The following is a 14,861-nucleotide window of genomic DNA, read 5'->3' as shown; positions in this document are numbered from 1 at the left end:
CATCTATTTGAGAGGAAGAAAAAATTAAAAAGAGCACCACCCATCCCTCTCCAAAATAAATACTATAAACAAAAACTAACTCAAAATCGATCATAGACCAAAAAAAGATCATACATTTAGCATAAGCACTAAAACTATAAAACTCTTAGAAGAAAATATAGATGTAAGTCTCCATGACTTTGGATTAGGCAATAGTTTCTTAGATATAACACCAAAAGTAGAAACAATCAAAGAAAAAAATAGATAAACTGAATTTCATCAAAACTTTTGTGCTTCAAAAGCTATCATCAAGAAAATGAAAAGGAAACCCACAGAATTGGGAAGTTGCATATCCAAGTTGCAAATCATATATCCAATAAGAGTCTATTGACCAGAATATATATAAAGAGCTCTTACAACTCAACAATAAAAAGACAACCCAATTAAAAAATATGCAAAGGATTTTAACAGGTATTTCTCCAAAGAAGACCTACAAATGGTCAAAAAGCACATGAAAAGAGGCTCAATATTATTAGTAATCAGGGAAATGCAAATCAAAACTACAGTGAGATACCACTTTACAGTCACTAGGATGATTGTAATAAAAAAGACAGTAACAAGTGTTGAAGATTTGAAGAAATTGGAACCTTCATATATTTCTACTGGGAATGTAAAATGGTATATTCACTTTGGAAAACAACTTGAAGAAGATTTTAATTCACTGATATGAAACCACCTCCAAGACAGTTCACAATTCAAGTGAAAAAAAGCAAGGAGCATATTATACTAGATACAGTATGCAACCACTTGTTTATAAAAGGGAAAAAAAAGAACATATAAAACCAAATTTCCTACACAAGAAAATGGTAACAGCAGTTGCCTCTGGGAATGTTTGCTGGGTGGCTGGAAGACGGGTAATACGAGAGACATGCATAGTATTTAATAGATAACTTTATACCCTTCTTTATGCTTTAAATTCTGAACCATGTGAATGTAGTATCTATTAAAAATTAATACTTAAAAAGATGTAAGTGCTCCCTGCAAGGCACATACTAACAATCAAAATTTTATGATCACTATTATTGAAAATATGAGTTGCAAACTCAAATCCCTTCAGAGATTTATGTTGTGTTCTACCATGTAATATAAATGAGTGAAGTATGTAGAGTGCAAGAAAAATAAGAGAAGCTTAAAATCCAACTAAAAATGGAGCAGCCACTATTGAACTCCAGCTGACTGTATTTGTTCTGGAAAGCAGACTTAATGTTGCCAGTTCTTCCAATTTTTCAAGACACCAGAAATCCAAATATGTATGTAAAATATCCTAATTTTTAATGTTGGGCCTGCACCATGCTAGTGGGGCAGATTCAGCCCACGGGCCATCTGGTGATTTCTGATGTATAAAAAGTCCTTAATTTATGAATATATTGGGCTTCCAAACTGCCTCTGCACGTTTGGGAATTCTAAATGCATTTTCTCTATAAGAGTAAAATAAGTAGCAATCTGGTTTCCAGACCTATTATACAGGTAAACTATAGTACTGAACCAACAGCACTATGTCATCTACCCTCTATGATTAACAATGTTTATGTTAAACAACTTATTCTAAGTTTCAACTTTAGACTTTGTAAAGTCCAAAATGGTAGATCCAAGGGGTAATAAAAGGGAAGGAGATGATTGGGAAGAATTTAAAGAAAGAGAAGGAGCTGTACGGGGACAGTGGTGAAGGATCTTAGGCAAGAATTCAGATTATTATAATGGGTAATGAGATAAGCTTTCAAAATTTCTCTGAAGATCTGTGTCTTCTATAGACAACATATTTAGCAAAAGAGAAAAGAAAGGAAAAAAGGATATGTCTCAGTAGCAGCAACAGCTGAAAAGAACTGCAGCCCCATCTCCAAGGGGGTGGTGATGATCTCTCAACGAATTGTGTAGCTGCTCATAAGTCAGACATCATAAGGTAAGAATGCCAAATAATTAGCTCTAACAAAAATTATAAAGCCAAAAGTAAATGTCCATGCCTACTAGAAGATTAAAATAAAATTTATTTTCTAAAGGTATACTTTATTACTAAAGCAACAATAAATTGACACCTTTCCCTAACAAATTTACTGATGAATGTTTCTATGAACTCTAAATTTTCCACTCACGGATAAATATTCTATTTGGAGACCATCTGTACCAAAGATTTAACCTCAGGAGATAACCACTACCTATTACTTATGGTTACCTTTGCTAACATTTGGTTGATGTGTAGCTAAAGAAATGTAACTATTTTAACATATCCTAAGAGTAAACATGAGTTAAAAAATGAAATCTGGAAATTTTTGGAAGTCAGTTGTTAGAGATGCTTCACAAAATGACTTTATCATATACTTCTGAAGAATAATCTGCAAACTTTTTGGCAGCCTGTCTCTGAAGATCAGCTGATATGGGCTCAGGACAACATTAAAACTGCTTTATTGTTCCTAAGTAAACCTAATTTGGAAAATAAATCTGCTACATGGAAAAAAATCATATGTAATCTAAATCCCAACAGGTATGACCACTGGATTGACTTTATGGGCACTTCTTCCCAATGAACATGGAAAACCAAGCTGCTGCTCTAAGTAGTTGTAGTTTACCAAGTTTTGAATCATAAGAGTATCTGTTCCCCTCCATTAGTATAGATGTACAACATAATTTAGAAAGGGTGCTATTATTATGATATAATTAGAACTTTTTAAGTAAGGAGATACTCAGTGTTTTCTATTATTATTATTTACTTAACTAGACACCCAATCCTGTTCTAGATAGGATATGCTCATGATGCTTCAGAATTATTTTAAAAAGAATCATTAGCCTATAACTCCATTTATATAGATTCACTAACAAAGAAAAAGCGTTTGAGTGGGTCTTATATTTCTTGGCTCAAACAATACAGTTACCATGGCCCATCAGGCAACATGAAAGTAAGAGGAAAAAGTGTAAATAGAAATAAGAGATTTCAGGTTTTGAACCTGACCAAAATCAGCCTGAGGAACTATATTAGACTAACTATATTAGACTATTTTTACAGGAAAATGCAAAGACATTTAATTGATTATAATACATACCTTGCTGAGCTAAAGTTGATCTTAGCATTCCAGTCTTTGACCAGATTTTTATTTGTCCATCTTCTCCAACTATAAAGAGAAAAGAATTGATTTTTTATCTATAGGAAATAAATGTAAACATTAAATTTACATATAAAAATCAGCAGTATCTACACTAATGCACATTTAAAATTCAGACACGAGTTACTCTACTTAGATATCACTGCTTCCTAAATATAAAATTTAACTGAAATTACTCTGAAACAATTTTATCAAAGTAGCCTGACTTCAATGACAAAATTATTTTTTTCCTTTAATCTTAGAAGACTTATGAGTATATTATTCAAATAATGCTTTCATTTTCACTGACGTCTCCATCCTAGAATTCTAAGAAAAGTGTTTTCAGTGTAATTAGAAGAGTTACAGCCAAATTCCAGTGAGTTGGGGACTGAATGGAGTGAAGTAATAAACTACTCTTTTGGACAGTTTGCCTGATGGGAAAGAAAGAAAGAGGAAGTTGTAGCTAGAGTTATTTGTTAAAGGAGGGATTTTTATTTCTTTTTTCTCAATTTTCAAGATGAATGACATCTGAACACATTTATATGCTGAAAAAAAAAAAAGGAAAAGAAAAAAAACACTGGAAAAGGAGAAGTCGAAAAAACAGGCAAGAGAAGAGAAACTCACTGATAAAAGTCCTACAGAAGGCCCAGGGGATAGGTGTGGTGGTTTTAAAATATATCCACAAATTCTTTGTTATTCCTTCTTTTAAGAAGTGAAGCTTAACTTCTCTCTCCTTTCTCCTTCAGTTTGGTCTATACTTAGTGACTTGCTTCTAACAGAATATGGTGGAAATGATGGAGTATGACTTCCAATGGTGGGTCATATAATATATTGTGTCTTCCATCTTGCTCTCTCTTGGATCACTCACTCAGGGAGAAGCTCCAGCTGTCATGTTGTTAGAACACTCAAGCAGCCCTATGGAGAGGCCCATGTTGTAAGGAGCTGAGTAAGGCTTCCTGCAACAGTCATAGAGGAAGTAAGACCTCTTGCCAACAGCCATGTGAGTGAGCCATCTTGGAAGCAGGTCCTCCAGCCCCAATGGGGCTTCATATAACTGCAGCCCCATCCAACTTCTTGATTCTGAGACAGAACCACCCAACTAAACTGTTCCCTGTCTCACAGAAACTGTGAGATAATACATGTTTACTATTTTAAGTCACTAACTTTTGGGATAACTTGTTATGCAATAATAGATAACTAATATGATAGGTGAAGATGAGAATCCCTGCAGTAGGGCAGGAGATGGAAAAGAGATGGAAGGGGGGTAAAGTTAAATGAGAATATTTTGAATTTTAGAATTTTAAAGAATTAAAAGTTTTATTTACCCCACACTTGACCATTCCAAAACCTTCTTGACAGAACATTCTTCATAAGCCATATAGGAAAACTAATATGACACTGTGAATGATAACATTATATAGCAGTCTAGATCAATACTGTGCCAATTATTTGCTATTAGACAATGAAAGACACTATTGCTAAATGAAAATATTCTGTTCCTTTGGAAATTTTTCTTTAAAAATTTCATTTTAAATGTTATTTTTGCAGATAACCTACCTGTAACTAATGCTGTTCCTTCATAATTCCATCGTCCAGCAAGTACTGCTCCACAGTGAGCTTCCACACTTTTTTCCACTCTTCCTAACTTAGAAATCAGATGAAATTTGCCTAAAAGAAATTAAACTTGAGAAATCTATTTTATTAAATTAATTTATCCAATCAACAAACATCTGTTGAGTATCTACTAGTAGACTAGTTAGCATAGTGCTAGGCATGGGAGATACCAGGGCAAATAATATAATTATTCTTACTCTCAAGGGACACTCAAATCCATTGGGAAACAGGCACAAAAACAAAATTATACAACCTTGAAACAAGTGGTGTGACAGAAATATATACATGATACTATGATAGTTCAGAGGGACAATAAAATTCTGCTGGGATATGGTCAAAGAGGGCCAAGAGGAATGTCAAGAAAGCCTTCTATTTAAGCAGAACTTTGCAGTCTTGCTTTTTTTTTCTTAAAAATAGGCTATAGAAAAGTTAGGAAAGGTGTAGAGGAGAGGAACCAAGATAGTTAAATGGTGTTAAAAGATAAACTGAGGCATATTAAAAAATATTGAGTTTTGAGGAATTCCCTGGTGGTCCACTGGTTAGGGCTCCTCTCTTCCACTGCAGGGGGCCCAGGTTCGATCCCTGGTAGGGGAACTAAGATCCCAAAAGCCACGCTGGCAAAAAAACAAAACAAAAACAAAAACTGGACTTTGTGCAGAAATCAATTCCAATCCAGCAGTGCCAAACTTTAAGTGGTTAGGAACGTTCCACTGACAGGAGCTCAGGGAGAAACTTCTATAGAGAAAAGGCAGAAGTAAAGTAAGGATACTATTGATTGACTACAACTTAAAGCCTGGTTGGCTGTTTGTGATTGGTTGTCCTTAGGTTTCAATTTCATAATCTTGAAGCATTCATTTACAGGCTTAGATTTTGGTTTGCAGAGGTATACAGCATTAGAGTCACCTCAAGTCTAAAGGCCTCCTTGTTTAACTAATTGAATAACTGATAATCCCAAATTTTCAAATTCTTGCCTTATTTGATTTTACACTGTACCAGGCACCAGGTAGACAAAAAGAAGCAAGTTACTTAGATGCTGTTCTCAAAAAGTTCACACATATATAGGCAAACAGCAAAAGGCTTACAACTTCAAAGGACCTAAGCAAACTATATAAGAGATGTCAAGGGAACAAATCAACTGTACAAAGAATAAGTGCTACAGGAAGCCAAAAAAATAATCAGTGTGGTTTTGAATGATCATGAAGTCTAATAATATATAGTTTGTAATAAAATAATTAAGTACAGTTGGTCCTCCACCTCCAAGGGTTCTGTATTCTTGGACTCAACTAATTGATTTAAAAAATACATAAATAAATAAAAACAAAAACCCAGAAAGCTCCAAAAGCAGAACTTGAATTTACCCTGTACCAGCAACTATTTACATAGCATTTACATTGTATTTACAACTATTTACACAACATTTATACTGTATTAGGTATTATAAGTAGTCTAGAGATGATTTAAAATATGTGGGAGGATGTGTGTAGGTTATGTGCAAATACTATGCCATTTTATATAAAGGACTTGAGCATCTGTGGATTTTAGTATCTACAGGGGTCCTGGAACCAAACCCCCTTGGATACAGAGGGACAACTGTACAGTAAAATTAGAAACTTTTCCCCAAATCAAAAAAAAGGTATATATTTTTTGTAGCAAAAGAATAATGTGGCTTGCTTAATCAAATTTTGCCTCAGAGGATTTATTTTGTTTGAATTCATTTTTAACTTAAGGCTTTTCAAGATTCTGGACGAATATTAACAATCCATTAAAAATACATATTTAATAAGTCAGGTGCTTTAGATGGCTTTAAAACATTTCTCTGGAGAGCTCTAATACAGATGGCTTTAAAATATTTTACACTTAGCACCCTGTGGTTATTTCACTGACCACCAACCTATTCCCATCAATAAAGTCATTCTCCCTTTTTACACACATTGCACAATATTTGTAGCTCTGTTGCAGCATTTTTTTATTGGACTGTGATTCTTTTCAGAAGGCCATGTCTTAGTCATATTTTTATTTGCAATAGTGCTTTACGTAAGCAGCATTTGTTAAATTTACCAACTCAGTAACCATACTTAGCAACTTAAAAAAAAAAAGGACTACTTTGACATTCTTTTCTTTCTCATTCAATCTGAGAGCTGTCTTTTCCCATCATTCATTTTCTAGGCCCTCATGAATAAACTACCCCTTTCCTTCATCTAACCACCCACTAGCGCCATCTACTTTTCCTCATATCTTCCTTTTAATTTTATATTTACCTCTGGGTTATTTTTCAATGTAACAAGATTACTTTTTTTTTTTTTTTTTTTTGCGGTACGCGGGCCTCTCACTGTTGTGGCCTCTCCCGTTGCGGAGCACAGCCTCCGGACGCGCAGGTCCAGCGGCCATGGCTCATGGGCCCAGCCGCTCCGCGGCATGTGGGATCTTCCCAGACCGGGGCACGAACCCGTGTCCCCTGCATCGGCAGGCGGACTCTCAACCACTGCACCACCAGGGAAGCCCTAACAAGATTACTTTGAATTCAACTGGGCTATTACACTCTTTATGATACTAACTTAAAATTAATTTGGATATACTTTTTTTAATGCATTGCTTTAGAAAGAAAATACAAGGGGAAAAAAGTCTCAAGAGGAAACTATAAAGATGACATATAGTGAGTGGCCATTATTTACTTTATCCAAATCTGTTTCACTAAATGTTAGCATATCGCCCAGCACAAAATATCCACATACTAAATTGTTGCATGTAACGAATGAATCTATCACCAAAGAGATTAACCAAATAGCTCCTGAACCTGAAATGAAGGGTCCGAAAATTTTTCTTTTCTTTGTATTTTAGAAATTTTATGTATTTTTGATCACCGATATTTCTTATCCTAAAACATCGAATACTGAATTTCTGACAAGTGCTGAAATTATTCTTGCTTCCCATGACCTCACAGAAGACACATACTGGAACAACTAAGGCCAACTCTTTGCATAGATTTGACACTCAATAAATCTTTGGTCTTTGTAGTTTGGTTGTTACAAATTGCTTGACTAGCACCCCCAGAGTAAAGCATAAATATAAAACTAAATATATCAAAAATTTTAAAAAACACAGTTATCCTTTTAACTATTTTGGTTCTTCTCTCCAGCTTTTCCATAACCTTTTAAAAATGCTAGACCAGGGCTTCCCTGGTGGTGCAGTGGTTGAGAGTCCACCTGCCGATGCAGGAGACGCAGGTTCGTGCCCTGGTCCGGGAAGATCCCACATGCCGCGGAGCGGCTGGGCCCGTGAGCCATGGCCGCTGAGCCTGCGCGTCCGGAGCCTGTGCTCCGCAACGGGAGAGGCCCCAACAGTGAGAGGCCCGCGTACCGCAAAGTTATAAAAGGGAAAAAGAACAGAGTAAGTAGATTAAAATTACACGAAACACATTTCTTAAAGTTAGAAATGCCTTAAGAAATGTCTATGGAAACATGAGAAGGCTTGAAATAGGGTGCTAGGAAAAAGGTCACACGAGCACTTTTGCAGACTGCTTAATAGCAGAAAAGTTTTGGCAGATGGTTGCAAAAAGCCAGAGATCAGTAACCACTAACTTCTGACAGAAAGAAATGAACACATAAATGCTTTTTAAAGTGGGATTTTTAAGTGTACATATTAACTAATAAGAGAATATGAGGATTACTTTAAGATACCTAATACAATATATAAAAATATTCAACTTTCACTAAATATAACTTAAGGAGTATTTACTGGCTTTACAAAAGATTTTATACCAGAATTCCTTTACATAGCAGCTCCCCTAATGCATTTTAAATCATTCTTTTTTAAATGTAAATCTTGCAATACATTGTCAAAGAAAGAAATATCTCCTCTAAAAAGTAGGATACAGCTGCATGAAATATTCAAAAAGAAGTAATAATGTTGAAGAGAGAATTATTGGTGAGACAAAATACTTGGCAAAAGTCTGCTTTATGTATTTCAGGACCTGTGCCCAAATCCCATGGATCTTTTTTGAATGTTACCACTAACACAGAAGATGGAGTGGGTATGACAAAGGGAACACTGGAGGAGTGATGAACAAACTCAAAAGCCGTAACCATTTTTGCCAGCCTTGGGGGAGAAAAATCAAGAGAAGAGAGTTGGTGCCAACTAGAAGAGGGAACCTCGTAGACAAAGAACTAAATTTTGAAAAAGAATTTTTTAAGTACTGGGTTAACATCATACAAAATGAAAAAGTCCTAGTGATCTGCTATACAATATTGTGCTTACACAAAAATTATATTGTTAAATATTGCACGGTACACTTAAAAGTTTATTAAGAGGGTGGATCTCATATTATATATTTTTTAAACCAGAATAATACTTTTTTATAGTATTTGATTAACAGAGAATACAGCATTGATACATAAAATGATCTCAGATGTTTATCTGGCAAGAAACACCTTGACCGACCACCTTTCAATAGCATCCACTTTCTTTTTTCTTTGAACATTTCTTTTTCTGTTTGTTTGTTTGTTTGTTTTTCCTGTACGCGGGCCTCTCACTGCCGTGGCCTCTCCTGTTGCGGAGCACAGGCTCCAGACGTGCAGGCTCAGTGGCCATGGCTCACGGGCCCAGCCGCTCCGCTGCATGTGGGATCTTCCCAGACCGGGGCACGAACCCGCGTCCCCTGCATCGGCAGGCGGACTCTCAACCACTGCGCCAACAGGGAAGCCCTCTTTTTCTGTTTTTTTGAACATTTCTGGATTCTGTTTCTTGTCTTACTCTTCTACTTCTTTTCTTTGAACTATCATCCTTTGCCTTCACTTTCACAAGATCCCAGATATTCCTCATCCCAGCCTAAGAGAAAATACTCAGCTACCCTGCTTTGGTTCTCTCTTCTTCCTACATCTAGTTGTAGCATGTTATGTTACCTTATTTGTTTGTTTGGTAGTTTGTTTGTTTTTGTAGTAAACCTAAAAAAAGTAAACACTATAGTTTCTCAAGAGTCATAATATATTTTTCCACTTTTAATCCTGCAAATTTATCTTTAAATGATATTTGTCTTACTTTAGACTTTTTTCCCTATCAGAAAGTATTTTACCTAAAGCCAATGTGAAATAGAGACCCAAACAGCTATTCTTTAGTTAAGTGTACCTAAGTAGTCTTAATAAATCAGGGAAACACTCAGATAACAGAAATTATCAAGACTAACTATATTTACTGTCCATATTCATCAGATACAGGTCAATCTTCATACACTATTGACTTTAAAAAGGAAAATGAAAAGAAAATATATGGTAGACTTCCCTAGTGGCTCAGTGGTTAAGAATCCACCTGCCAGTGCAGGGGACACGGGTTCAATCCCTGGTCCGGGAAGATTCCACATGCCAGAGAGCAACTAAGCCCGTGCACCACAACTACTGAGCGCCACAGCTACTGAAGCCTGCGTGCCGTAGAGACCAAGCGCCACAACTACTGAGTCCATGCCCTGCAACTACTGAAGCCCACGTCCTCTAGGGCCTGCGTGCCACAACTGCTGAGCCCACATGCTGCAACTACTGAAGCCTGCGGGCCTAGAGCCCGTGCTCTGCAACAAGAGAAGCCACCATGAGAAGCCCGTGGACCACAATGAAGAATAGTCCCCGCTCGCTGCAACTAGAGAAAGCCCGCGTGCAGCAACAAAGACCCAACGGAGCCAAAAATAAATAAAAAGTTAAAAAAAAAAGAAAATATGTGGTATGCCACCTTCTATGTAATAAAAAAAAGGTGAAATGAGAAAATATACATGTTTTTGTTTCTTTTTGCTAAAAGAAATAAGAAAGGATAAACCAGAACCAAAGGGATTGGTTACATACGGGGAATAAATAAAAATAGGGTGTATGGGATTGGGTGGGTAGGAGTAGTGACATTGCTGAGTATATTTTTTTATATAGTTTTGACTTTGTGGAACCATCCATGTAATATTTTACATATTTAAAAAATAATCAAATCAACAAGGATGGGGAGATGAGACCTTAAATGGAAAACAAACAGAAATAAATACACTTAACTATATTTTAAATGAATAGCAACAACACTAGTAGGGGGGAAATGCCAAGTAACTTTGAACACAAGACTTTGACTCTATATCCTTGACTCTATATCCTCAGTGTAAAGATAAAAACAACAGTAAAATATTAAACTCTATTTTTTTTTTGCAATAGTATGGATTAGCAATTCTGAAACAACCTGCTGTGTATTGTAGAATTAAACAAGTAAGTAAATATATTGAGAGTAATGGGAGCCAAGCTTCCTCACTGTTTCCAAGTATGGGGAAAAAAGACTAGAATTAACCCTGTGGTGCTGAATTAGAATTGGCGGTATCAGAATGAACTCATGATTTTTATCATGGAAAGGAAGGAAGGGAGAAAGGGGAAGGAAGCAAAGGAAGAGAGGGAGGGAGGGAGGAAGAAATTGCTGTAGATTTGTATATTTTAATACACATTTCTATTCGTATTTCTTAGCTCTGTCCTGTGAAAGGACCTTGAAGTAAACACATCCCATTGAAATGAGCATACCTGGCACACTCATCTTGGCTTTTAAATACCATTAAGCACCCAGAAAAGAACAAGTCTCCTTGGAGAAACAGCTTATTTGGAAGCTGGGACTGGGAAAGCACAAAATGAACCTGGAACATCTTGTGCCAGCAAAGAAGTGCTCAAAAGATGATGGGGAAACATACCCCCCAGGGTAAAAAGAAAATTCATTTGAGCTGGCTTCACGGAGCTCCCACTGGCCAAACCTGGGACAATTGTAACATCAAAAATTTTAAATGGTAGTAATAGGATGCTCAAGAAATAAAATAAGAATCTATGAGTCTAATCTAAGTAAACAAATAAATAAATGGGCAGGAGACAGAAGGCTCTTCCTTGCAGTAAAATACCAACAAATCAATATAAAAGAAATTATGGAGTTAAAAAAAATCACCATTTGGCAACAATCTTAGTAATAAATGATTCAGCCAAGAGACATCAATAGATGCCAAGACAGTGGGAGGAAATCTGAGGAGGAAGAGAATATTTTTATATAGTCTGAAAGTATCCTTTCAGAAATTATTTATTAAAAGGGAAAAACATTAACTTTACACTAGATTAATTTAGTGAACACAACCTTTCAAAATAATCAAAGTTAAAGTCACCAATAATGGGTCAAATCAGCATCATGAATCTTCCAATATGATGCCCTGAGTACTGCTGCTAAAATGTATAACTGGATTTAATCATGAAGAAACATCAGACAAACATGAATTGAAGGACATTCTGTAAAAATAACAGGCCTGTATTCTTCAAAACAGTGGAGATCATAAAAGAAAAACTGAGGGGTTGCTCCAGATTAAAGGAGGCTCGAGAGATATGACAAAACAATGTGTTATTCTGTACCAGAAAAAAACAAATTTCTATAAAAGATAGCATTAGGACAATTGTTAAAATTTGAATATAAACTGTAGATTAGATAACAGTATTACATCAATGTTAAATTTCCTGATTTTTATCAATGTATTGTGGTTAAGTAACAGAAAATCCTTATTCTTAGGAAATGCATTGAAGTATTTATGGTTAAAGTGGCATATCTATAAATTACTCTCAAATGTTTCAGAAAAAAGTATATGTGGGTTGGGGGGAGGCAGGGGGGAGAGAGAGAGAAAGAGAGAAAGAGAGAGAAAAGACCAGCAATGATAAAATATATGGGACAAAATGTTAACAACTAGTGAATTTGGATAAAGGATATGCAGCAGTTATTTGTACAATTCTTGCAACCTTTCTATAAATGTGAAATTATAACAAAATTAAAAGCTTTTTTTAAAGTCAACTCTTCATTTTATCATAAGAGGTAAACTAAATTCTAGCTGTGCTCAGAGTCAATCTTGTAAGCGCTAGGCACTGTACCAAATACTTTCACACAATATCTCATTTAATCAATATTCAGAAAACTAAGTTTAAAAATTACATGTAAAAGAATTAGAATCTGATGTGATTGTTTGCCATAACATCCCTTTCCTATTCTGGCTACAAAAGCCCTCTTCTCTTTCCCTTTCCACGGTGGCCTAAGGCCTGCCATGCTCTGTCAATCAGTGTCCCAGTCCCTTGACTAAAATGATTCACTCAGTGATGGGCATGTGACCCAAGCTTGTCCAGGACTTCTCTGCATGTTGACTGCAAGTGATATTGAGGAAGAAGCACTCTCTCTGCTGACTTTTCTTTTCCTGCAGGGTAAGCCTTGGGCTGCTGGCTGCCATCATGCTCACCTTTTGGGGCGAGTCTATCCAAGAGATGGCAAGAATAGGGGCCTGGGGACTTCCCTGGTTGTCCAGTGGTTAAGAATCCACCTTCCAATGCAGGGGATGCGGGTTTGATCCCTGGTCAGGGAACAAAGTTCCCACATGCTGTGGGGCAACTAAGCCCGCGCGCTGTAGAGCCTGTGCACCACAACTAGAGAGCCCACGTGCTGCAACTACTGAGCCTGCGCGCTCTGGAGCCTGCGCGCCACCACTAAAGAGCCTGCACACCACAACTAGAGAGAAGCCCACACACCGCAATGAAAGATCCCGCATGCCGCAAGATCCCGCGTGCCGCAACAATGATCCCACATGCCACAACTAAGACCTAACGCAGCAAAATAAATAATAAATAAATAAATAAGTAAAATCTCAAGGGGTTGTGTATGTGTTATTTAAAAAAAAAAAGAATAGGGGTCTCATGCAGTTGTGCTTAAAGATCTACCTCTGGAGCTAGGTAAACCAGAAAACTCCATCTGTGAGTAAGTTAGCCGAGTAAGTTTCTGTTACTTTTGATGAATGTACTCTTAACTGATATAGTAGGTAAAGTGTAATACAGATGAAAAACAGTTCAAGTTATTTCTAGGAAAATTAAAACATTTCCTTAAAAAATAGAATAATCATGCTTTTTACTCACCAATAATAAAACTATGGTCAAATTAATCTCCAGCTCTGTAAGTAGGAATTAACATGTACTAGAAAATAAAGACTATATTTGATAGCTTACTAAATGAGTGTGTGTTGTACCATCTATTTTTAGTGTGGTTATGTTATACAGTTAAATTTGACAAAATTAGAAACCAAAACTGAAAAAAGCCTAACAATACCTGCGAGCACAGAAAAAGTAAAGCCAGAGGTTCAGATTCAATCCCAGTATATGCCAGTTTAATTCACCTTCTTCTATGACAATAGTTTTATAGCCTATACACAGACGAACTGACTACATAGGAAATGGATAAACAACTCAAAACATGTCATACTAAAATGTTATGTCTTTTAAGTATAAAGATTAGCATATAACATTTATTTAAAACTTACCATCAGAACTTGTGAGAACAAAGCTTTCTGCTTGAGTTTGTTTCTTTATGCCTAAACTTTTCGGAAACCAGTGAAGATCTATTGGGTAAATATCATCAGGCAGCTTTACTATTTGACTTGTTTCACTAGTTAACAAGTTCCACTTCACTATCTGGTGATCATCACTACATGAATACAGTTCTTCAGCAGTATTCCAGCCCACACAGCTTACTAATTCTTGATGTGTCACCATGTTAAGGAGATATAAAACACACACAAAAGTCTTCAGTCTTAATAAATACAATATTTTGCAGATGCAGATTATAAGCAGAGTATAAAATAGGACCAAATGTTTCAAGCTTCTAAGCCTATTTTTCATTTTATGACTTTCATATTTTTTCCATATAAGGAAAAGAAAATAAGCATCTATCAAAACAGTTGTAAGAAGAATGGAAAGCAAGATAAGAAACCCAGGTGCCAAAAGAGAAAAAAAGAAAGATTTGACTATATGAAAATTTTTAAATTGTGTTACAAAGTATTCCATAAACGAGGCAAAAGATACAAAGACATCTAACAGAACAAAAGGAATGAAAGGATCGACTCTAACCCATTGGGGAGTAAGTAGGGAGAAAAGGGAACTATGCTTTTTTTATTTACATATATCTGTTTCATTTAAGTTATTAGAATAAGCATGTATTATTTTGATAAAAGTTTTCAAAAATCAAGTGTTAAAATAAGACTGACGGGACTTCCCTAGTGGCGCAGTGGTTGAGAATCTGCCTCCCAGTGCAGGGGACACGGGTTCGAGCCCTGGTCCGGGAAGATCCCACATGCCG

At 36.1% G+C, this 14,861-nt stretch overlaps 1 protein-coding gene across 8 annotated transcripts in view; it reads right to left on the bottom strand.

Annotated features, from left to right (window-relative positions):
• IFT80 (intraflagellar transport 80) overlaps nucleotides 1-14,861 on the bottom strand; it is a 107,814-nt gene that overhangs the window by 78,070 nt on the left and 14,883 nt on the right. For 5 of the 8 annotated variants that reach the window (XM_027112975.1, XM_027112984.1, XM_027112996.1 and 2 more), the window contains exons 2-4: nucleotides 14,047-14,262; nucleotides 4,671-4,781; nucleotides 3,075-3,143 (exon numbers count right to left, since the gene is read on the bottom strand). In XM_027112975.1, coding sequence (XP_026968776.1) covers nucleotides 3,075-3,143; nucleotides 4,671-4,781; nucleotides 14,047-14,262 — 396 coding nt within the window. Of the gene's footprint in view, nucleotides 1-3,074; nucleotides 3,144-4,670; nucleotides 4,797-14,046; nucleotides 14,269-14,861 lie in introns of those variants that run through there. The other 3 variants (XM_027112969.1, XM_027113023.1, XM_027113013.1) reach the window with 3 other exon arrangements.

Source organism: Aethalodelphis obliquidens, unplaced genomic scaffold (assembly GCF_003676395.1).
Source record: "Aethalodelphis obliquidens isolate GAN/ISIS:26980383/991018 unplaced genomic scaffold, ASM367639v1 scaffold1, whole genome shotgun sequence".
In the NCBI taxonomy this organism is placed as follows: domain Eukaryota; kingdom Metazoa; phylum Chordata; class Mammalia; order Artiodactyla; family Delphinidae; genus Aethalodelphis; species Aethalodelphis obliquidens.
This window is presented reverse-complemented; position numbering and strand designations above follow the sequence as displayed.